The 25,882-nt window shown below is 44.7% G+C and overlaps 1 protein-coding gene across 1 annotated transcript in view; it reads left to right on the plus strand.

The window, feature by feature from the left end:
* Positions 1 to 18,658: 18,658 nt before the first annotated feature.
* The window catches only part of EFCAB6 (EF-hand calcium binding domain 6), a 239,415-nt gene continuing 232,191 nt past the window's right edge, over positions 18,659 to 25,882 (plus strand). Inside the window, exon 1 of the mRNA XM_058568187.1 lies at positions 18,659 to 18,765. Coding sequence (XP_058424170.1) covers positions 18,695 to 18,765 — 71 coding nt within the window. The 5' untranslated portion in view covers positions 18,659 to 18,694. The remainder of the gene's footprint in view (positions 18,766 to 25,882) is intronic.

Raw genomic sequence — 25,882 nt, forward strand, 5'->3', positions numbered from 1 at the left:
GCCTTACCCAGCTGAAGAATGCCGTCTGACATGCTGGCAAGCTCACCACCTCCAGGGACAGCCATCCCCTTGCTCTCCAGCCACTTCTGCAGGCCCCGCCCCAGCCTGGGGCTGCCCTCATCTCTGGCCCTCTGCCTGGGACGCCCAGCCCTGCCTTCACCTAGTGAAATCCCCCTCTCCTCTCGGGCGTCCCCTGCTTTCCTCTCTCATCCACCCACCTCACTGCTCTGCGGTTGTCTCCCTGTGGACAGTGACCCCCTGAAGGCAGGGTCATGCTATGTCTGTCTTTTCTTAGGTAGGAGTTTGGCATGTAATCAGTGCCTAATAATTGCTGAATGGATGACATCTTTCATTGTTAGAGTGGATTTCGTCTTTTCTGAAAACCACCCACCCAGTAGCTTCCATACACCACTCCCGGCTCTGCCCTTGGAGGCTGTGTCTTCCCAGCAAGACCCAGGCGGGTCTCCTTCTCAGCCTGACCCACCACCCTGTGCCCCTGCCCTTGCTTCTGCACCTCTGTTTCTTGCTGCCAACAGTCCTTGCCCTGGTCATGTGTGCTCTTCCCCTCCTCTGGAACACCCTTCCTGACGGGTCATTGGCTTCCCAGATTGAGGCATAGCCGTGGGACAGACTGTTTCCAGTGCTGTCTCCCTCTGTCCCGAAGCCCAGAAACACGGTGCCCATGAGAACCACCCACATCCTTCACTGGGCATGCCCATTGACCCCTCTCTCCTCCCTCTCTTTACTCTGCGTTTATTGAGCATCTGCTCGGTAACGCCCTGTGCTGGGCCCAGGAGACACACACAATTTCGGTAATTCTCCCCTTCAAGTGGAGCTCCCTGCTATTCTGTTCTCTTGGGACTCTGCTCTCATTTATTACCCAAGTACACGTGGACAGAGGCCTGTGGGGGATCTGAGGACCTGGGTTCTAAAGTCCTGGCTTTGTCTTTGATTGGCTGTGTCACCAGGCAAACCACCTGCCCTCTCTGAGCCTTAGTCTATGTATCTGTCAAATGGATGATTTGTGGTAGATGGTCTCTAAGGTTTCTTCTGCCTCCTAAAGTCTTCAGTTTAGGGCTCAGTGAGCTTTCCTGGTGTCTCCAGTGGAACACTGCTGGGGCCCAGTTGAATGCACACCTCTGCGACAAACGGAAACAAAAGGGGTGGTACAGAGAGCTGGCACCGCGGAGATTCAAAGCAAGGAGATCAGGGAGACTGCTTAATGTAAGAAATGGGGCATGAGCTGGGTCTGGAAACAGGTGGGATGGAGATAGGGCAGGAGCCAGAGAGGGGCATGCCAGGTGGGAAGGAATAGGATTCACTAAAATGAATCAGGCCCCCAGTTCTGCCACTCTTGGTGGGACCACAGAGGAACCCCTTTTCATCTCATAATGAAGAAGTCTCAGACCAGGTGTCTTGAAATTCCACCCAGCTCGAACATTCTGTGACTCTTCAGTGGTCAGACTGTCTATAGACTCAACTGGAGAGGAGCTGATGAGTGGGGGAGGCCGTGAATGTTTAGCCGGTGATGGACTTTGCCAGGAAGGGCAAAGAGAATTAGCTCCAGAAGCACCTGTCACACAGCTTGGGCCCACAACCTCCATCTCCAAGGCGTGCTGAGCCTCTGCCAAGTCTACACATCAAATGACAATTTGATTCTCACACTTGGATCCCTGTAAGCTAGTTGGCACCGGATGTCTGAGCTGCCGTCCCTAAATCTGTCCCCTCACCATTGACGGAAGGAATCTGTGCTCTATTAAAAGCGTTCTTTAAAAACTAGAGAATGCTAAATGTGTTTAAAATATAAAAATCAACCAGAAAATACATTTTACCCTCTTTAAAGTTGTCATCTTTACATATACCCGTGGTGGGAATATGGGCACCAGCTGGGAACGGAAGTCTTGAAATATGGCAAGCAAGGCCATCTCTGCAGGAGAGCCTCCCAACAGCACCAGTAAGACTCATCTCCGATCTTATCCGTCTGCATAAAACTTAAGTGAATTGGTTAAAGTGTTTTTTCTCCCATTGTTCCTCTCAATTGTCTCCTTTACAATCCACAATACATGCAATTTCCAGATAAAATATTTTTAACTCAAATACAGTTGCTCAAGAACCAATGGCTGTTTGGGCCTCTGTGCTCCACTCAGACTGTTCCCTCAGCCTGGTTGCCATTCCCTTACTTAACCTGGGTCACACTGATTTAGGCTTTGATTTTATGGTCTGCTCCAAGAACCTCCTGACGTTTCCCTCCAACTCCCACCACTGCTGGGGGTGGGGGCAGCTACTGCTCCTCTCAGAACATACCCTGGACCCAGCGACCATCTGCTGCTCGAGGCTAGGGACATATCTCTTGCACTTTCCTTGGTGTCAAGAAGTTAGGTCATAAGAGAAGGGTCAGCGAAGTGTTGATGATCGGAATATTCCCACTGTCTGCTGAATTCAGGCTTGCCTGATCATCTCAACAGTCCCAGACTCTGCAAGCACACCGTTTGTGACTCACCACACAGGTCCTCTCTGTTCTGGCCACACTGCTCACTCTGAGGCCCTGACCTACACACCTGACATCCTCTCCCCCAACTTTGGTGGGCCATTTTGCCCTCTTGGAAAGCCTTCCCTGCTATTTCTAAGTGCTGCCACTCGTGGGCCCCACCCCCGCCTCAAGCTGGCCTTAAAACTCCATCTCCATGAGGCCGTCATGAATTAATCCTAGCTGACGGAGGCTGTGGTCCATAGGTATCTGGGCTTCCATTTTTACTGAAGACATTACGAGGGCTGCCAATGACAGCAGACAGACTCATTTTCAGTGGCTGATGGCTACCTTTCTCCTGGGTCCCTACCACACTTGGAGCTCTCCAGAGGAGGAGAAGGCCGGAACCTTCCTTAGCCCAGAGAATGAGTGCCTGGTGTGTCCCCATTCCCGCCATGCAACATGACGTGGCAACAAGTACCTTTCTCCTTAAAATGGAGTGTGCCACGAGTTAGAATCTTGAATTCTGAAAGTAATAATTCGCCATAATCGTATATTGGTTTACCTTTGTTAAGAAAACATTTTGTCCCTGTTTTCAAGTTTCCTCTCCAAAGTAGGCATTTTCAGCCCCAAGTAGACTATAAGTCAAGACTGTGCTTCATTCACCACTCTCTCCATACAGTGCTTAGCACTGCGCTCCACTCCTATCCGGTAATCAATAAATGCTTGTTACCTAACTAAAGGCGAATTAAATGCTAAACAGCACTAATTACCAGCTGTTCCAAGATCCTGGCTCTTAGCAAAGAGAATTACTTGTGATTGTCGGGGGTTTGCGAGTGGCCCAGGTGTATGAAACAAGAAATTGCTATTTTCTAACTGCTTCTTTATTCCAGAGGGTGGGCCATTCTTCTAAGATTGCTGCAATACCATGTTTGGAGGGCAAAATTCATTAAAATTCTAAATGCTGGTATTCTACACTATAGAATCTTGTTGAGGAGCAAGATAAGTGGATCTTGATTCCTGTTTCCATGACAGGAGACAACCAGTAACTATTAAAGGAAATTAAGACCTTAATAGTGGATTAGTGCACTAGCGGGGAATGGAAACATGCAGAGATGCTCCAGGGAGCCTGCAGATAATCTCTCTCCACGTACGATCCTAAAATAGGTACGAAAATGGCCCCCTGTTTACAAATGATAATCAATTATTTGTAGCGACAATGTTTAAAATGTGCAATTTAGTTTCTGGCTGATTGAACTAAAACGAGCAGCTGCGTCATCTGTCAAGGTAAATATCGGAGAGAGAAAGCATCTATTTTAGTGAGGAAAAAATAACTGCAGTAACTTTTCCAAAAGAGCTACTTATACCTCATTTATTTTTCTTTAATTTTTTTTTTCTCCTAAGGACAGCTCGGGAGAGCCTGGTGTGCATTTTAGGAGGCCACCAAAAGGATGGCAGTCAGAGAATTCTCTCTCCGCAGATTTCCCCTGGACATTCTCAGCTGCCAGTTAGATGAATTATGGGTCTGTGTCACGTGCTTCCTCTTCCTTCCATCTTTATTAATAGACAAGGTGGAAAAAAGGACTTAACTTCTTAGGGGTTAATCAGTTCCTGCTGTTTATTTCTCCACATGAAGGCATAACTTCCATTTATAACATCATTATCAATTACCATGAAATGTTACAGGCTCAACCTTAGAGCCCGGTCTCCTGGGGGTACAGAATTGTGGTGGAAATGTAGCTCTGAATCCTCAAAGCCTGGAGGGCGAAGCACAGCTCCCCATCAGCCGCGAGTTTCTTCTTGATTACCAAGGGAATGAGCTGTCTGCTGGATATCGTATGTGTAAAAATATTTGCCCCAACTTCCCATGGTTGGCTTCTCCAGATTAACATCGAGGGTTTTGAGCAGCAGATTCTTGCAATGGGAAAAGTAGTAGAGACTCTAACAATTTCTTGGGCACTGAGTCTTACTGGTTCCAGTGATGCTGAATGGTATCGTAGATGAGGTAATAGGTTCAGCCCCGTTAAGAGTAGACCCACTAGGGGGCATCCAGGGAAACCATGAATGCTCTTAGGAAGGGCTGGTCAAGGAAGATAACAATCTCCTCCTACAAACTCCTCCTTGGGGCCACTACCACAGTACAGAACTCTGGTCTGTTTGAACAAAGATCAAACCTAATCTAATGGACTTTACGGGCTCAGAGGACAATACACAAGTGAGGTGAATTTAGATTCTTGTGAAAAAAATCCAAGTTAACTCTTCACAGGGAAGTGAAAAATTTCCAGGAGCAGGGAAAACACTTTGGAGTGAAAGTGCCATTAAGAAAAAAAAAAAAAAAAAAAAGACTTATGCGACAGAGTGTCATGACAGATTGATCTAATCAGCTGTTTAAACACATGGAAAAATTATCCTTGTGTGCAAGGAAATAAGCGAGGATTTTGAGTTTCCTGTTTCTGCGCTATGTTGACCCAATCGTGCACCACTTATGCTTCACTAGTGAGTTCAGGTCAGTTCAAAAGACAATAAGTCCCTACTAGAATACCATGTTTGCTCACACAGCCAACTATTAGAGTTTTTCACCTAAAATTTTCCCTGAGAATAGAGTGTTACTAAAAACTGAAATCCTTACAGACTGTCATGTAGCAGCTTGGTCTCTGTTACTTCATTTTGAACAACAAATTATCTCAGCTATTGCTGGTTTTGAACAAGAGGACAACTGATGGAACTAGAGAGAGAGAAAGAGAGAAAGGAGAAATTTAACACAGATTAGTAAATTCCTAGTGCCACGTCATTACACTTTTTGGTGTTGGACGTGTTAGATGTTATTTTAAATAGATCTTCCAAAGCGTACTTTAAAAAACAATGTAGTGAGATAATCCTGGAGATTACAAATAAGGAGCCACAGAATGTATTTTAAAAAACATTTGTCCTAGTGTTATATGAATAGGGACTTGTGGTTCTTAGACAGAAGGAGAAGAAAAAATATGGCAGAGCAAGATTTGAAGAGACATTGGCTGAGAATGTTCCAAAACTGATGAAAGACATTAAGCCACAGATTCAAGATATGCTACAAAACCTGAGCAGGATAAAGACAAAGAAAACCACACATAGGTACATCTTTAAAACTTCCAGAGAAAAGAAACGACACATTACTTTCAAAAGAATAACAATTACACAGACAGAAGACTTTGCAACAGAAATGCTAGAAGCCAGAATGTAACTAAAGGGAATCTTTAAGATACTGAACAAAAATAACTGCAAACTTAAAGTTCTATACTCAGGAAAATTATCCTTTAAAAATGAAGGTGAGGGCCAGCCCAGTGGCATAGTGGTTAAGTTTGTGTGCTCTGCTTCAGTGGCCCAGGGTTTGCAGGTTCGGATTCTGGGCAGGGACCTACACACCACTTATCGAGCTGTGCTGTGGCGGCGTCCCACATATAAAGTAGAGGAAGATGGGCACAGATGTTAGCCCAGGGCCAATCTTCCTCAGCAAAAAGAGGAGGATTGGCAACAGATGTTAGCTCAGGACTAATGTTCCTCACAAAAAAAAAAAAAGAAGAAGAAGGTGAATAAACACATTTTCAGATAAATGAAAACTGAATTAATTCTTTGCCAGCAGACCCACACACAATTTAGTGCAATTGATAGTGTCATCTCTCTTGGAAACTGAAGGAACAAACAGCAACAACAAAAAAATTAGCAGAGAAATGGAAAATTTCAATAACACAGTTAACAAACTTGACCTAATTTAAAAACTGAACAACTTCACTAAACAACTGCAAAATACACATTATATTCAAGTGCACATAGAATGTTCACCAGACTGATCATATGGTGTGCCATAAAGTAAGTCTCAACAAATTTCAACAAATTGAAATCTTACTTGTCTGTTCTCTGACCACAGTGGAATTAAGCTAGAAATAAATAATCAAAATATGCTAGAAAATGCCCAAATGTTTGGAAATTAATATAGTTCCCTACAATCTGTGGGTCAAAAAAAAAATCACAATGGAAATTCAGGTATGATTTTGAATTGAATGCTAAGTAAAATCTATCATGTCAGAACTTGGAGGATGCAGCTACAACCGTGCTTAGAGGGGGATTTATAGCCTTAAACACATGTCTTAGAAAAGGAGAAAGGCTGAAAACCAATGATTTAAATATTCACATCATGATGCTAGGAAAAGGATAGCAAATTAAACTCAAAAGAAAGAAGGAAGGAAATAATAAAGAGCAGAAATCAATGACATGAAAATGAAAAGGCTGTCTTTGAAAAGGCAGACAAAATTGATAAATCATTAACAGGAAAGAAAGAGGAGAGATTACTATAGATGCAACTAGGGTGAACAATTGTCCCAATGTGTCCAGACTGTCGAGTTATAGCACGGAAAGACTCATGTCCCAGAAACCCCTCTATTCCCCGGCAAACGGGACAGTTGGTCACGCTAGATCCAACAGACACTGTACTAAGAGGACATTATAAACAATGTTATGCCAGTAAATTTGACAACTAAGATGAAGTAGACAAATTCTTTGGAAACACAACTTATCAAAATAGACACAAGAAGAAATAGAAAATCTGAATAGTCTTATCTGAATAGTTTATAACTAATATAGAACTTGAACCAATTATTAAAAACCTCCCACAAAGAAGACTCCAGGGCCAAATACCTTCACCAGTGTATTTTCCCAAACATACAGAAAAAAACACTCAAATGTTATACAAACTCTGAGAGAACTGAAAATGTGCAAGCACTTCCCAACTTATTCTATGAGGCCACGGTAACCTTAATATTAAAATCTGACATCACAAAAAAGGAAAATTACTGGTCAATGTCTCCCATGAAAATGACCAAAGATTGCAAATTTTTTTTTGCAAAGGGCTAGATAGTAAACTTTTTAAGGTTTGTGGGTCACACAGTCTCTGTTGCAACTACTCAACTCTGCCATTGTAGTACAAGCAGCCACAGGCAGTATATAAATGAATGAGCATGGCTATGAGTGTCCAATAAAACTCTGGGTGTCTAGTACATAGACAAATATCCTAAATAAAATATTGGCATATTTAATCCAGTGATACAATAAAGAGTAAAAATAATAAAGAGTTATCCCAGAAATTCAAAGTAATTTCAACATTAAAAGATTCACCACATTAACAGGATAAAGGATAAAAACTATAGGATCATTTCAATAAATGTAGAAAAAAGTTTCATAAAATTCAACACTTGTTTAAAATAAAAATTCTTAGTGAACTAGGAGTAGAAGGAAACTTTCTTTTTTTTTTAATTTTACTTATTTATTTTTCCCCCAAAGCCCCAGTGGATAGTTGTATGTCATAGCTGCACATCCTTCTAGTTGCTGTATGTGGGACACGGCCCCAGCATGGCCGGAGAAGCGGTGCGTCGGTGTGCGCCCGGGGTTCCGAACCCGGGCCGCCAGTAGCGGAGTGCGCGCACTTAACCGCTAAGCCACGGGGCCGGCCCAGAAGGAAACTTTCTTAATCTAGTGTTCCTACAAACAAACAAAACCCCAAAGCAAACAGCATATTCCATTGTGAAATACTGAAAGCATGGAAATCAGACAAAGATGTCTGTGATCACCACTACTATTCAACGCTATGCTGGAGACCCTAGTCAGTGCAATACGTCAAGAAAAAATCCAAAATATAAGGATTACAAAAGAAGAAATAAAACTCATTATTTGCAGATCACAAGATTGTGTAATTGGAAAATACAAAAGAAACTTATTATTAATTTGAATTAATAAATGAAACTCACTGGATATAAAGTCAATATACAAGATCAATTGTATTCCCATATCCTGGCAACACACAATTAGAAAAGGAATTTTAAAAATTGATACTCTTTATTACAATTATAGACTTTTGCACATCAAAAGACACTATCGAGAATAAAAAGAAAACCCACAGAATGGGAGGAAATATTTGCCAATCATATAGCTGACAAGGGTCTAGTATCCAGAATATATAAAGAACTCCCACAACTCAACAAAAAGACAATAATCTAATTAAAAAATGGACAAAGGTGGGGCTGGCCTGGTGGCATAGTGGTTAAGTTCCTGTGCTCTGCTTTGGTTGCCCAGGGTTCACAGGTTTGGATGGGCATGGACCCATGCACCGCTTATCAAGCCATGCTGTGGCAGGTGTCCCACATATAAAGTAGAGGAAGATGGGCACAGATGTTAGCCCAGGGCCAACCTTCCTCAGCAAAAAGAGGAAGATAGGCAATGGATGTTAGCTCAGGGCTAATCTTCCTCACTGAAAAAAAAACCCACAAAAAAACAAAAACAAAAAAATAGGCAAAGGACTTGAAATGACACTTCTCTAAAGAAGATACACAAATTGCCAATAAGATGAGAAGAAGCTCACCAGCATTGGTCACTAGGGAGATACAAATCAAAACCACAATGAGATACCACTTCACACTACTAGGATGGCTTTAATAACAATAAAACCCTAACCCAGAGAATAACAAATGTTGATGAGGATGTGGAGAAATTAGCGCTCTTGTACATTGCTGGAGGGAATGTAAAATGCTGCAGCCATTGTGGAAAACAGTTTAGAGATTCCTCAAAGAGTTAAACTTAGAATTACTACATGACCCAGCAATTCCACTCCTAGATATATACCCAAAGGAATTGAAAAGAGGGACTCAGATACTTGCATGCCAGCATTTGTTGCAGCAACATTGTTAGTAGCTAAAAGGTGGAAACGACCCAAGGGCCCATCAACAGATGAACGGATAAACAACATGTATTTCCCATGGTTTTTATTTTCTGTATTTCCTGATGCTTTGACATCTTGGAGCCTTGCTGGCACTGGAGCGGCTGCCCGCCCTCCCCCCCCCCCACCCCAGGGTTAGCCAGTTCCTACAGATGGTAAAGGACTTGCTGAAATTATTCAAACCAGCTAATGCTAAGCCTGCTGACCCTGCCTTACCTTTCCCTCGGAAAAACAATAAAGGCTCTGCCCACGTTTTCTCCACATAAGGCAGGGGAGTGCTGGTGAGGCTGCAGAGAATTGATGAATGAGATTACAGTGTACATATTCTACAGTTGGAATCAATAGGACTTGCTGAGGACCAGATGTGGGGAACAAGGCAATGATCATTAAGGGATAACAATGTTGCCAAGTTTGAATGGTACCATTTATTGATGTGGTTCAGAGTGAGGGAGGTTGTCGGATCAAGGGCTATGTGGCTGGCTAAAGTCTGAGTGGTGTCCGATACATACCAGTGGAGGGCTCAAGGCTGGCCATAAGTATAAGAGCATGGCACAGGTCAGAGTCAGAGGGACGACTCTGACATCCAAAGGCCATACAGAGGGGGAAAGTCACCAGTGGGGCCTGAGAATCGAGTGGTTGGTGATTTAGGATAAACCCAAGACTGTATGGTATTACAGAAGCCGATAAGAGTGAGTTTCAGGTAGGAAGGAGTGATCAACTGGGTTGAATGCTACTGAGAGGTCAAGTAAAGTCAAGTCAAGTATAGAAATATTTATGAAAAGTGACCAAGTACCAGAGAATAATAGAGCCACACCTCTGGTAAGACTGAATGGTAACTGAAAGAGAGACAGCACATACAGACAACTCTACTGAGAAGTGGGTTAAAGGGGAGCAGGGAAATGGGGTGGGAACTAGAAAAGAATCTTTTTTTTTTTAAAGATATGAGATACTAGAGCATGTTTCGAGAGGGAAGGAGAGAGGGAAAGAGAGTGAGTGAGAGAGAGAGAAGGGGATGGGAAGGGAATGAAATTGTTGGCTATTATGACAAAGAGGCAATAACCTAAGTCCTTTTGGTCTCAAGGCCAAAGTTTTTGGCTTCAGGATCCATTTACAATCTTGAGAAGTACTGAGGATCCCAAAGAGCTTTTGTTTTTGTGGATTATATCTAGAATATTTACCACATTAGAAAGTAAAACTGATACCATTTTTAAATATTTGTTTACTAATTCATCCAAAATAATAATAAACCCATTACAGATTAACATTTTTATGCAAAATTATTATGCTTTCCAAAACAAAATAAAGTTAGTGAGAAGGCAATTTTATATTTTTGCAAATGTCTTTAATGTCTGGCTTCATAGAAGACAGTTGGATTCTCCTATCTTCTTTTGCATTCAATCTGTTGCAACATCACACTTCATGTAGCTTCTGGAAAGCCCCACTGTACACTCATGAGAAAATAAGAATGAAAAGGCAAGTAACATCTTAGCATTACTATGAAAATAGTTTTGACAATTATGGACTCTCTGAAAGGGTCTCAGGACACCCAGGGGTTCCCAGACCACACTTTGAGAACTGCTGACCCAAGCAATGAAGTCCAAGAGAAGGCAAATGGGGATGGGATTTAGGACACAAGTGGAGGGACTGGCTTCTGTGAAAAGCAACACTTCACCTCTTGGAATAAGAGCAAAAGGAGAGATGGGTGTCAAGATGGTTGTGAGACAACAGTGTGTTCCGTTCTTATGGATTCCCTTTCTCAATGAGATCTGAGGTGAGGTCGTTCACTCAGGTGAGGAGGTAAAGGATGTGGAAGGTCTGAGAGAGGGAAGATAGGAAATCACTTTCCCGGTGAGTAGGAAACCAGTGCTGTATACTCCAATTGCCAAGCAGGGACCATGAAACACCCATCTCCATAGCACCCAGCAGGGCACCCTGTAACTTATTGTGTGGAGGGAATTCAAGGCTGCCCCACTGGGTCACTATTTCTGTCCCACAACTGTGTGTACAGCAGGGTGATTAAGAGCATGGAGGAGGAAACTAGCCTTTCCGGGTACTAATTCTGGTTCTGCCACTGACTAGCTGTGTGTCATTGGACAAAATACCCTGTGCCTCAGTTTCCTATCTGTAAAATGGGAATAATCACAGCACCCTCCTTCTAGGGCTGTTGTGAAGATAAATGAAGATTAAATGTTGAGTAAAGTACTGAGATGGGTGCCTGGCAAAGGGAAGCGCTCCCTAAGGGTCAGCGACAACTATTGCTGTTGTTACCAACATGACTTATTGAGCTTCCACTCAGCCTGTGAGTGTGGATGAGAACTGGCTCATTTGGTGACTACCCAACTATCTGTCTCCGTGCCAGCCCGCCGGTGGGCGAAGCAAGCTGGTCCCGCCTCCCCAGGGGTCTAGTCTCCTGGAGGAGGCCAGCAGGACACAACCAGACACACCAATTAATGCGACAACCGCAACTGCAGTCAAGTGCTAACATTGTGGAAGCGCGCGGCACGTGGTCGGGCTTTAGACACACTCCTCCCTCCATCCTGCCACCAGGCGCGAGGGGACGCGTGGTTTTTACACGTGAGGAGTCTGCTTCTCAAGAGGGCACTGGCTTCCCCCAGGCCACCCGGCTCCACGCGGCTCGTAGGGACCAGTCCGACCGCCGGCTCCCGCGAAGGCCACGTAACATAATCCGCTTCCAAGACGCCCGTCGCCGGGTTCCCGCGCCCCGGGGACAAGACTTCCGGCGGAAGTCTCTCCTTAGGGGGCGGAGCCACCGGACCGGCATGGCCACGCCCCTCCGGCCCCAAGGCTGTAGTCGACTTGGCCAATCGGAGCTCCGCTTCTTGCCGGGTGCGGAGACTCATTCTCCAATCAGCGAATGTCGTCGTCGCTCGGGCAACAGCGTCCTAGAGACGCCGAGTGGGCTGGGCCTCTGCGGCCGAGCGGCGCGGGGTCCGCGCGCAGGTGTGGCCCCGCGAGGCGGAGAATCGAGAAGGGTCCCCGGTAAGGCGGCGCGGCCTCGGCGCCCGGACCCCGCGTGCGAGCGGAAGGGGCGGCGGAGGGCCCGGGCGGGCGGGCAGCTCAGGGTGCCGCAGCCCCGAGACGGCTGCTGCCCACCCCCGGGACGCGGAGCCCCGCCTCGTCTCCCGTGCTTAGGCCTGTGACTCGCTTACTCATTCGACACGGGTGTGTGTGTGTGTGTGTGGAGCGCCCTTGTCGGCTCCGGGTCTCCTGCGGTGGAGGGTACGGTCCTAGTGCCACAGGGCTCACGTGATGTTTGGGGAAGACAGACCATAACGTGGACGGTGGTGGCATCTTCCTCCCTGGATCTGTGACGGTCACATGGGACACGTTGTGTGCTAATGCCTTCAATCGCTCCAATTTACAGAATGTTTCGTGTCGCTTATTTCATTTGTCCCCACAGCAATCCTTTGACTACCATCATTAACTCCATCTTGTAGGTGAGGACTTGAGCCCCGTGGGGTGAAGGGGATTGTCCAGAATCACACAAGGAGGGAGTTGCAGAGCTAGAATTCAAACTAAGCACTTCTGTCTCATGTCAGAACCTCTGGTCTTTCTAGGACATTCTTCTTCCCCAGACTGTGCACAGTTATCCCTGCCTCCCTCAGAAATTTCGTTTGGAAGCACTTTGCAAAATGTTTGAGTGAACAGAGCTTTTTTGAGACCTTAGGCTAAATCACCCCTATTCTTCCTTTTCCTTCTCTGCTGAAGATCTTTGCCGGTCAGGATGCCTTGGCCCTGTTAAGAGGATCCTTACTTCACTTTCAAGAAGAGTAATTTAATAGTGTTTCTCAAGTTGTATGTGCCCCTAAATGGGTGAACTTACGGAAATGCTGTAAAAAAAAAATGTCAACTTTCACATACTGCACTTACTTCATCTCTTTCTTTTATCCATTGTTTTCAATTCAACAAACGTTTACTTGGCTGAGTTCTGGGGATTCGGAAGTGAATCAGGCCTGGGCCCTTTAATTATCTGTAAACATATTTGTTTCCCGCTCAACCTTATTGCAGGCTTCTGGAGGGCAAGAGTATTCTTTTAGTTATCTGCGCGTTCCCTTTCCTTCCACCTTCAGTTTAGTGCTTGTCTTGTGGTGGGCGCTCATAGATATTTGTCAAGAAATGCTTACCTGAGACTTTAGATGTGTCCTCCCAATGTTGCCTGCCTTTTTCCTGCTCTTTTCCAGCCACCCACCTCTTCCCCATGCAGAGAGCTCGACAGCACTGTGACTCCTACAGGTGACTGGCACATGGAGACAGAACCAGCTCCAGGAGGATGTTCAGTAGTCTGGTGCCCGCCCAGAGCAGGAATCGACTGGGAGGCCACTGGCTGTTAACAAGACCATTGCTTTAATAAAGCGTCTTTACAGGTGTGTATCCAGAGTGACTGTTTAGGGTTAGTAGATGGTGAAAGTCACTGAAGGTTTCTTGGATGACTCCTTCCCCTGCCAAGATTGAAAAATAAGCTGTATAATATAGGTGAGAAATCATGAGTGAGACAAGAAGCTAACAATCACTTTCTTCCTTTAAATACCACAAGTGAGCTGACCTTTTTGTAAAGTATATTTATCTAAAAATACCCCAAGTCTAGGCTCGCACAACTATATAGATTGGATTCTTGTAATATTTAAATATTAATTCATTTGCAACACAGGACTATCCAGGATATCCACACCATTTGGAAAAGATGTAAAGGGAAGGGGTATGTTTGAGAAAACTCTGTGACTAGAGATAACATACGAATAGGATACACTTCTGGGACTGAAGAGCTTCGTTTCCCACTGCATTTTCTCTTGGTTTTGACCATACACTGCTGTTTTATTGTTTGCCTTGTTCCAGGTGCCGTTGTTATTTCTCTCTCCATCTGTTTGTCTGTAGTTTTACTACTTCTACTTCTGCTGCTATTACTACTGCTGCTCCTGCACAATACCTATTGGGCAGTTACTATCTTCCAGGCACAGTGTGGGGCCTCACATACATTTTTTAATTTAGTCCTTGTCACCTGCTTATGAAGAAGTATGGTTACTGTTCCCATTTTATAGATGAGGCACCAGGGACGTGGAGAAGTCAAGGGACCACAGAGCAGGTGAATGGTAGAGGGTGGCTTCTACTGTAGGACCACCTGATAATAGAACCTGTGTTCTTGCCTCGTGCTGTAGCGCTCTCCAATAGGTATGTACTCTGCTAAGTTCCACTAAGACTTTGACATGACTTGTAAGAATACCAACAATACGGTAAAATAGAAACATATCAGTCAGGATCCTGAAATATACAGATAGAATAGGACGGTAACATCAGGAGGAAAGAGAATACTCAGATCGTTCGTAATGGTTCCTACAGTTGAGCTGCACATTTAGCTGTGAGCCTCTTGAACTCAAGGATAAAGAAAATTAAAAAAGAAAAGAAAAAAAAACAAGGAAATTGAATTCATTTTGTCCGGGCAGATAAGGCATTTTAATTCCTCCGGAAAACTAAAGATTTTTCAACACCTAAGTCTTCATCACAAAGCCTGGAGAGGGCTTGATTACTACTAAGTGACAAAGGTCTAGGTTCGGTGTCCTCACTATTTAGGGAGAGGATGTGGACTCTTGCATTTGTATGGAATATTTGAGATGAAGAATTCTGAATAGTAAAAGTTTTCAGTAACACCTTCTGAATTTTGTTTTTCCCCCGGGGGTTTGTAAATGGTGTGATCCTGTCCCCTGGGTTGGTTCCAGTCATTTTTCTGCTTCTTTACTTAACAGTTATTCGCTGAGCCCCTGCCCTAAGCTAAGCCCTGCCTTTGCATCGAGGACACTGCAGTGGTGGTCGTGTCACTGTCCTGATACGCCTGCTGCCTCTGCCCTGTCGCTTTCTCCTCTTGGGGGTTTCAGGACTGACTTTGTTTTGCCCTCCTTTGTGGTGCTGTAAAGCGCTGAGACGACACTCGACACCTTACACTGTAACTCCCTGCCTGCCCTCTGCCCTGGGCTCTGGTCTATCTTTCTGTACATTCCCAGGACCTAAGCAGCTACCAAATAGTGAACACAGCCTACTGTGTGTCAGGCTCTAGGAATACATTATCTAGGATCTTTCCTGAGCCTTTAGGGTGTGGCGCTTAACTGCTTTGTGTCACTTACTCCTTGAGAAGCTGGTGAAAACAATGTATCCTCTCTCTAGAAAAATCATCTTACACTCACTCTTGCATTTAATCTCAGAGAGTTTGAAGATCTACAAGAGCACACACATGGACCTCATCCCTAGATTCCAGATGAAGAATACTTGCTTTAAAGAGAAATATTATTTCCATTTTGCAAATGAGGGAAGGGGCTCAGGAGGAGGTGAATTAACTTGCCAGTTTGCACAGTAGGTAGTGGAACCAATTTGACTCTGTGTCTTCTTGACTCCAGACCTGTTATTTTTTCCACTGTCCAAGTGTAGATGCTCAGTAAACAACTGAGTGTAGGGAAGGCTGAACAGGGAACTTTACAGTGTATGTGTCCCAAAGTGTAACAAAACGTCCATTTGATATCAGGATAGACAAGGAGAAGATTTTTCTGAAGTATTTGGATTTAACTGTCACAATCTTTTGTGTTGCTTGCAACTTTTTCCAATTTAGTCAAGTGATAATTTCCCCCCATGATACCAGTTCCAACAGTTTTTGCTTCTGATGCCATTTCTGTTTGGCTGTGCACAGTTTTTACTCTTGTGTTGAGTTATGTTTTCTCTGGATGCCAAGGCAGATGGATGGCACTTTTGTTATGATTCTGATATAAATAGCATCTGTTTAAAACTGGACATCAATACTTATCTGGCAAATAAACAAATGTATCAGTGAAATCGCCTCCTAATTGTGTTTCTGCCTGTGGTTAAGCAGTGTATTTGATGGCCTATGACTTGGTACTTGTTTGGGGGGCATTGGTTTTATAAACCTTGCTTATTTCTACCTTACCGAGTTCTGAAATAATCATATTCGTCAGTGTCTGAGAATTCTCTTTATTTAGAACACCTACACTGAGGACAATGGAAAGCCAGGGATGATCTAGAGAACTCATCACAGTGCCTTGCTCGTCCTGAGAACAGTGTTGAGCTTTCAAAATCAAGGGTAAGATTAGCCCAAACGTCTTGCCCTTGCAGTATCAGGTGTTGATAGCTGTGCCATCAAGAACAAAGATTAATGGAGTGCTTCCTGGGCCGGGCCTGCGGTAGGGCTGAGTGTAGAAAGATGGGTGCAGCCGATCCTCTCCTCTGAGGGGCTCGCTAACTAGCAGGGGCCACAGATCAACAGACAAGAGAAAAGTCTGGAAGCAGAGAATCAAAGTGAAAATTGAAGTAGGACTGGAGGGATGGACTGGGAGGTATTCATACTTTTACTTTATACTTTATGTCCCCCCTCCCCACCACCCGCTGGCAAAGTAATGGAATTACAGGTACCTTTGACCTTTTCATCCTTTTCTTTATTAAACAAAACAATTGGCAAAACAAAACTACAAGACCCGGGTCTCTGTAAAGGCACAATTGGTTTTGTTTAAGAAGGATAGGAAGGCCTCATGAAGGAGGGAGCTCTTCCCTCAATCTTGAAGGGTGAATTGAAGTGTGTCAGGTGGAAAAGGAGGAAGGAAATTCTAGCAAAAGCATGAACCAAAACTCAGAGGTGAGGAACTACATGGTATATTCGGAGCGCTGTGTAAAAATGCAGCACGCATGGAAATATGGGATCTGGAAGAGTTGCCCCAGGGCCAGGTTATTAGTGATGTGAATGATCTTATATCCACGTTAGGAGTTTGACTTCAGTCTCTTTGCCCTGGAGAAGTATTGCATTTTTTAAAACTTAAAAAAAAAAAATTATTTCAGATTCACAAAAAAATTGCAGAATCAGTAGAGAGAGTTCCTGTGTGCCCCTGGCTTCCCCCACGGTGATAACGTTTTACAGAATAACCATAATACAATTATCAATGGTACAGTGCTAGTAACTAAACTACCGACTTTATTCAGATTTCACCGATTTTGACAAGCACTCATTTTTTTCTCGGTGCATAGTCCTATGAAATTTTAACACATGTATAATTTTGCATTGAACGTTTTGAAGCCAGGGAGTAACATAACTATATCTATGCTTTAGAAAGATGTAAATCCTGGTGACAGAGGAAGATGGATTAGAGGGAGACGTTGGAGACCTGGAAGCGATTTAAGAGGCTATTTCTGTAATCCAGATGAGTGAGGGTGAGCAGGGGCAGTGACATTAGGGATGGAGAGGGGCAGGGAATATATTTAAGAGGTGTTCTCCAAGTAAAATTGACAGTACGTGCTGACTGCTTAGAAAGAGGGCCAGAGGCTGAAGGCAGGCATTTCTGTCCTAACTTACAGGACTTACAGGAGTGGAAGCAAATTCATTCATTCACTCAGTAAGTTTGAATACCTCCGAACACTAGCCCCTGGCCTAGGATCTGGGGGTGTAGTGATGACACAAATTAACCCGGCTCTTGCTTTTATGGAATTTAAAGTCTACTGAGAATCAAGCATTAATTGAATACTCATACAAATAGATACATCGTTACAAATTGGGCTAGGGGCTGTGAAGGACAACAGAGGTTGTTGTGGCCTAGTGTGGGGTGTCAAGGAAGGTTCCCTGATGAAGTGACGTGGGAACTGAGATCTATGGCAGCGGTTCTCAGCATCAGCATCACCTGGGATCTTGTCAGCGAGGCAAATTCTCGGGCCCCATCCCCACCCAGGGTCTAGTTCTAGGCTCAGGATCTAGAAGTGGGGCCCCACAGTCTGTTTCTAACAAGCCCTCGGGCATCTGATGGACACTCAAGTTGGAGAACTGCGGACCCTTGGAATGAGAGGGGTTCATTTGGCAGAGCGGGGAGAAGACTGGGTGGTCTAGGCAGAGGGCTACAGCGTATGGAAGAAAAGCTTCCATGTGGGAAGGCCACATCCGAGGGACTGCCAAGGACCAGTGTGGCCAAGGCCCGGAGAACCCGGGAGAGGAAGACAGCTGGAGAAGCAGGCATGGCCCACCCCACACGGCCTCGTGACACCAGTGAGGACTTGGGTCTTGATTCTAAGGGCAATAGGAAGCAGTTGGAATTTTTAAAGCAAGGAAGTAACGTGAGGAGATCAGCATTTTACAATGATTATTCTGGCTGGTGTGAGGAAGAGAGGGGACCACAGCAGGGGTGTGTGTGTCTGTGTGTGTGTGTGTGATCGAGATATGGGCAGAGGAGTGTGCTTGTACAGTGTTGACAAAATAACTCCACTTGGGAAACCTACACTTTAGTGTGCAATCTTGTAGAGGCCCTGCCTGAGGTTTTCAACTCAATTCTCCAGTAACTCGCAAAATCACTTAATTATTTTGCAGACCCGAAGGCTCCGTTCTTGTGGCTTGACAAACTGAATAAGAAAATCTGTCTGCCAATCTGTGCTAACCCCATTGCTCTCTTATTTTTCAGAATTCACAAATTCAGAAATAGTTTATCTTGAAGGAAATGAAGCGAAATAGCACCAAAACAAACGTCGCCGCAGGCAACAGCACCAAATCGAGCAGTACCAAGGCCAGGTGAGATGCTTCTCTTTCCCAAACACCGGTGTCAGCCGACAGGTCAGAAGGTGGCGGCGAGTTCACCGTATCGTGCTGGGCGCGAGGCCGGAGAGAAAGGTGCTTTAGAAGTTGATAATTCTGTCTGGTTTGTGTCAGTCGTTGACACAACAAGCATGTATTAAATGCTGGTTTTGGGGCCAAAATTGTCTAGGAACTTATATTTATCTATCAACAAGCATTGGCTTATACGTTTTAAAGTCGAGTGTCCTTAATTTTGTGCTCAACGTGCCTACAAATATTAGATGACTAGGGTGGATTCAGAAAATGATCCAGCCTGCTTCACTGCAGGGCCAGCAGGGCCAACGTGACAGTGGTTTTCTTGTCTCTAGATACACATTTCCTGCTATAGATGGCAGCAGCAGCAAAACTTTCGTTACTGAACTCCAAAGCTAGGAAACCATCGCAACTTTCCTTTGCCAGCATCCGAGGACTTGCCCAGGCCTGGCTGCACTATAAATAGGAGGTGTTGAACACTCCTTGTCTGCTCACAGGAGCCGGGAGAGCGTAGCGGTTTCCAGCTCTTCCATTTTAAAAGGCTGCCAGTGAAACGGTGTGTGAGATGGAACTACTGTTTGACAGCCGACGTGCGGTCAGTTTTTCTGACACAACTTGTTTTTCTGTTGCCTGTGGCTATATCTGTCATCACATTAGGTGTGGTGGACTCTGAAAATGTTCCTTAGATAAGAGTGAATTTCTGAGACATTTTCTGAAATTAGATTTTTGTGTGCATGATAGAGAAAGCATATTACAAACAAAGCAATATAAGCTTTTTGTTTAGGATCTATAATCTAGGGCAGCAAGGCATTCATGCTGATATAAATGATCAGAAAACCACAATACTCAATTCAGTTAAACTCAATATTCATTATTTTTTGGACCAATGTAATCAGACATGGTCCCTGCTCTCCTGACATGAATGGTCTAACAGGGAAGCCAGACACTGAGCAATCATAAGGGTCATGGGTGTTGATTAAGAAAACCTTTCTGACACTGGTCACTAGTTTGCAGTATAGGAGATATGAGTGAGAAATCACGGATGATGCCTAAACTTCTACCTTGGATGGTGGGAAAGAGAGTAACGATCCTAAACAAGATCCAGGAGTGGAAGGACTGTGTGCGAGTGTGTGTGTGCGTGAGTGTGTGTGTGTGCATGTGTGTGTGTGTGTGTGTGTGTGTGTGTGTGTTGGGAGAAGAGTGCTGTTTGAACAGCAGGGCTGTGAAAACCCTCCATTCATTAATTTGATAAAAACTTTCAGAGCTTTAGTCGTGTGCCATGTACTCTGGGGCTGGGGGTTCAGTGGTGTAAAAACACTTTTATTTCATGGAGCCTATAAGCAAGTTGATAATTTCCCAAATAAAAGTATAATTACCAATTGTAATAAGTGCAGCGCAGGGGAAGGACAGGCTGTGATGAGAGACTCTACAGGAGGGTATAGACAGGGTGATCAGGGAGACCTCTCTAAGGTGGTGACAGTCACCCCGGATCTGAAGGTGAGAAGAGTTAGCCGGGTGAGGAGTTGGGGAGGGATCTGGGCAGAGGGACCCATGGGGCCGTTGGAAGCCAGGTGGGGAGAGTGACAAAGGTGGGAAGGGAGAGGCAGGCAGAGCTAGATCATGGACTGCCTGGTAGGCATGGTATATATGACATGCTGTGATAAAACGTTCATTAAAGAACACAAATAAAAAAGATCCATGTCTCCACCATCCCAACACAGCTATGTTTGTCACATCTTCTAGACCCTGTCCACATATGAAAACACATTTTTATATCATTGTATTCATAATGTATACCCCACTGTACTTTTTCACTTAACATTGTCCTAAACACATGTCTTGACATGAGTACAGTTGTGTTTGGCCGCTCCATTGACCTACAGCCACCAGCACAAAAAGAAATATAAAAGCTGCTTTCTGCGTGTTGGGAACTGGCCCTTCTCCCATGGAGATAGTTGTATAAAAATTTCAAGGCCCTTTGAGCGCTGCAGCCTGGGACAGACTGGCCATCTGTGCCGGGCTGGGACGATAAAGGGTAAACAATGTACGTACACAACTACTGGGCTGGGACGATAGCCAGGGGGCTCAGTGCACATATGCCACTGATAACCATTTGTGCATGGGAACACAAAATGCTTGCTCTGTAAACTCTGTAACTGCTTATGTAAACTGCTGGAAACTGAGGCCTGATGAGAGTTCCACCTGTGGAAGTGACGCCTTGCCCAGGATGTGTGATTCCCACCCAGCCGCGTCGATTGACAGGACTCTCCTAGCAGTGGGGCGTGGATGTTGTGAGTAATTGATTTATTGTGAAGTAATTGATCTGATGTGTTCTCTTTTCGGTCAACCTGGTGTTTCTCTTTCCGGTTGATTTGTGTCATTTCCCTTCAGTCGATCTGGTGTTTCCCTTTCCGATCGATCTCATGTTTTTCCCTCTTATTATATGACCTATTCGAATCTGCCGCTATCTCAGCCGATCTGGTGTTTCCCTTTCCGATCGAGCTGGTGTTTTTCCCTATTACTTGACCTATTCAGATCTGTTTGCAGACTATTGCCTTTACTATCCTCTATATAATAAAATATACATTCAATCCATTTGTTTGGAGTGGAAAATTTCTTTTATGTCTCCGATCGAATCCCCCAAACCTCTCATAACAACACGTTTTTATGTTTCTACATATTCCTTATAATTATTGTTTATAATAGTGATATACGACTCCATTAAAGTGTGTTAACTTTGAGAGGCTTCTGTTATATTCTGAGTTTGATTTTTGAGTTTGTGTTGGTGTGTCTTGTAGTGTGTGTGGGTAGACTTGAAATTTATGCTGCAAGAGCAGGTATTTGTGAAGATGAGGTTTGGGAGGAAGGTGAGAGCCTGCGCGGGGGTTTGAGGAGACCCTGCCGTCGGGGGAGACCCTTGGTGGAGGAAGGCTGTGGCTCAGATGTGTGGGGCTGCCGGCCTTGGAGGCAGATCAGTTTATAACTACGGATTTTTCTGCTAAATTGAATTCAGATGACTGGCTAAATTGTTTTTTATGAAACTCTGTCATTTGGATTATATTTGTAAATCGACTTGCATTCTTATAATTCCTATGTTTAGAACAGTAGACTAGGGGTTGCCAGCCAAGTCTAAGATATTAAGGGAGTATGAGGCTGGGCTGGGGAGGCAGGGCTGGGCTTCAAATGGTGGCAGCGTGAACCCTGGAATCCTAGTATTCGACTAGATGCTTGTGGACTTGCTTTTAATTTTCTACATGTTCTGTTGAGTAAGTTGCAGAATTGTTAGACTGTTTTGCAAACGCGAGTTATCCATTCTTTAGGATTGACAGATTTTCTTATTATTCTATCAATATATGAGAACTTCATTGTTATCTATGTGTTTATTGGGGAATGCACACAAATTACTCACATGTACCTCTGTGAGTGTGCACGTACACACACACACACACCTGGCACAATTGAGCAAAAAGCCTAGGATTAAATTTGGGTCTTGGCCAAATTTGGATCCTGTTCTTTTAAATTTGGGTCAGGAGTAAATTTGGCTTTTCTCTCTGGTGTTTAATTTCTTCACCTCTAAAAATATGGATAATGGTATCTAACTCACAAGGTTGTCATGAGGTTGATGATTAACCAGCAAAATAGGTGCTCAGTTATTGCGAAGTGAATCTAGTAGAATCACTGAAATGTAACATTTGCTGGTCTTTCAACTTCATTTTGATATCAAGCAGGGAGCTTTACCCATGAGCCTCCTTAAAAAACTATAGACTGGGAGCCGGCCCTGGGGCGTAGTGGTTAAGTGTGCGCACTCTGCTGCTGGCGGCCCAGGTTCGGATCCCGGGCGTGCACCGAGGCACCGCTTGTCAGGCCATGCTGTGGCGGCATCCCATATAAAGTGGAGGAAGATGGGTACAGATGTTAGCCCAGGGCCAGTCTTCCTCAGCAAAAAGAGGAGGATCGGCATGGATGTTAGCTCAGGGCTGATCTTCCTCACACACACACAAAAAATGTGTTAAAAAAACACAAAAATGTATAGACTCGTCCTTATAAATCAACTTCAGGTTCTTCTAAAGAGTGGTCCCAAGCTTGTTCAAACACAGATGCTGGGCCCCCAGCCCTGGAATTTCTGATCGGGTTGGGCTGGTGGGGCCTGAGAATCTGCATTTCTAAAAGGTCCCAGGTGCTGCTGAGGTTGCTGGTTCAGGGACCGCAGTTGAGAACCACTGTGTTAAAGCTACACGTCTGCTTCGACAGCCAGTAAAATTAATTTTTAAAAATGGAAAATAAATGCATTTAAAAAATACTGGTATTAATAACAATAAAACCCCGTGTTATTTCTGTTTGAATGGAATAGCTCCTTCCCCCCTGACATGACCCGGTGATGGCATCTCTTGGGAAGAGTCTTTAGTCTAAGCCCCGGGATGGGGGGATGTAGTTCACACTCGCATCAGCTCCGGGGAGACGGATGTCACTGCGCTTCTCCACGCTCCATCAGCGGAGTTGGACATGCTGCGCAGACACCTTAGTCCTGTTCTTTCAACACATGCTGCTGTTTCTTTTAAATCCTGAGTTAGGTGCTGAGCTACTGGAGGGTCGGGTGGGTCATACTTCTCTCTCTATTCCTCCAGCCTCGCAGTGTGTGGCCTGCAGTGTTTGCTGAAGATGAATCCCTGAGAGCATAGTTGCTCGGCAAATGCTCACACCAAGAATGTTAGGTCCAACACCCAAATAGGCTCCATTTTCAGAAGTACCCGGATTTGGCTCTTTGGGATAATCACATTGTCACTGAAGTCTCACGAGCTTTTATGACCCTGCAATTGGTAGGAATCAGAACTGGAGAAGACCCAACAGGTCATCCAGACCATCCTGCCGCTGGAAGAGGATTATTCCCTGCAGTGTACTCAGTAGCATTAGGAGGAATGACTTTTCATATGATTATTATTTTTTTCATGCTGTCTTCAACTAAGTGTTTCTTGAATTGAATCACTTTGTATTCAAGTAATAAAATGCACAACAGGCAGTACATTTCTGGGTGATTATCTCACTCCTCAGGTGGTGTAATAAGGCATGAGGCCAAAGCCCTGGCATGCCTTATTGTTATTAGGAAGTGAATTTATGGATAAAATAAAGAACGCAGTTATTTGCATCGGCAATAACCACAACAAGGAATGCAGTTACAGCAGGTCCTCCCCACGTGCTTGGAGAGCAGGGTGAGGCAGGAGACGAGTGTTTGTGACCATCCAGGCAGCAGTGGTAGCCAGAGACTTGCCACTGCCTTCAAGGAGCTTGTTATTAATTTCACAAAAAGCAACAAGAAAGCCTTGGCCATTGACAACCATGTGATACCTGGGCAAAGTTCTCCTCCCAGCTCTGGACCCGGCTCTGGGCTTAGAAGTTGTGTAACCCCCTGGGCAAATTGCTTGCCCGCTTTGAGCATTGGTTTCCTCACCTGTGAAATGGGAAGAACATTAAGTGATTGGCCATGGGGAGGGTTAAGTGACAGGTTTTCATAAGTCTTAAGCACATTTCCTGGCTCAAAGCAAGTCCCCAATAAATGCTGATTGAATTAGAATGACTTTTTTCCCTTCTTAAAATTCTTCCCAAGCTTGAGTTTCTTGCCTCTTAACTGCTTCAGTCTTGTCTGATTGTCTCAATTACACCGACAGTTCCCATCATTCTGGGTGTCCCTTTCTGAGCAATATATGCGCATGTCGTCACTTACCTTGCACACACCCTCACCTTGCTGTTTCACACTCTCTTTTCAAAACCCTGACCCAAATTAAACCCAGCTCTCTGCCTCCCCAGTACTGGCTCTCAAGTTCATGCCCATGGACCTCAGAGGGGCTCTTAAAACCCCCTGGCAGTCACTCTACTTCTCCCACTCTCCTGCTCTCCTGGACAGCCATTTCATTCTTTTTCCTCTCTCTTCAATCCGGAGATGCCTCTCCCGCCCTCACTTGCTGCTGATGACCCGACTTCCTGTTTCACTGAGAAAAGAGACACAAGCAGAAGGGCACTGCCACAGGCTCTCCTCACCACATCTGTGTCCCCAGGCTCTGCCTTCTCCTTTGTTACGAGGTACGAACCGTCCGTGCGCATAGGGAAGGCTCGTGCACGGGATGAGGTCCTGTCTCCACTGGCAAACCCGTGGGAACCAGCAATTCTCTCCCTCTTGCCTGCTTCATTCTCTTTGCCTCGCTACTGGATCACTATCACGAGTATTCAGACATGCTGCTGATTCTCCCGTCTTGAGGAAATTTCTCCCTTGACCCCCATCCCTCCTCCTGTTATCACATCGTTTCTCTGCCTTACAGCAGAGTTCTTTGAAACAGTTGTCTCTGTTTACCATCACTAATTCTTCTCCTCTGAATGTATCTGGAACTCAGACAGGCTCCCCCGCAACCACCCAGTTCCACCAGTATGGCTACTCTTAGGGTGATCGGTGGTTCCCGCATGGCTTAAACCAAAGGGCAGTTCTTGGTCCTCATCTCACCTGATTATCACTGTAGCATTTGACACACACATCACCCGCTCCTCCTGGAAACACTTTCTTCGTTTGGTTTCCTGAACACTCCAGTCTGCTGGTTTTTCTCCTCTCTCCCTGGCTGTTCTTCCTCAGTTTCCTTTGCTGGTTCCTCCTCATCCCCCTGAATTCTGAATGTGGGAGGCTCAGCCATGGCATCTTTTCCTTTTTTACACCTACTTTCTTGGGGGGCTGACCTGATATTGTGCCTTATATACATTATATACTGACAATCCTCAAACTTATATCTTCAGCCTCCGTCTCTCCCCTGAACTCATATATGCAAATGCCTGCGCAGTATCTCCACTTGGCTATCTAATAGGCACCTCAAACGTAACATGTCCAAGATGGGATTCTTGATCTTCCCCCATAAACCTGTTCTTCCTGCAGTCTTTCCCATCTCAGTTAATGGCCACTCCATTCAACCTTTCTCTTGAATGCCAAATCAAATCTGTAAGAAAAGACAATTGACTCTTCCTTCAGAATATATCTGGAATCCGATTATTTCTCAGCAGTTTCACCAAAACCACCCTGGTCCAAGCCACCATCTTCGTTTGCCTG

The sequence above is a fragment of the Diceros bicornis genome, chromosome 25, assembly GCF_020826845.1.
Source record: "Diceros bicornis minor isolate mBicDic1 chromosome 25, mDicBic1.mat.cur, whole genome shotgun sequence".
Lineage (NCBI taxonomy): Eukaryota > Metazoa > Chordata > Mammalia > Perissodactyla > Rhinocerotidae > Diceros > Diceros bicornis.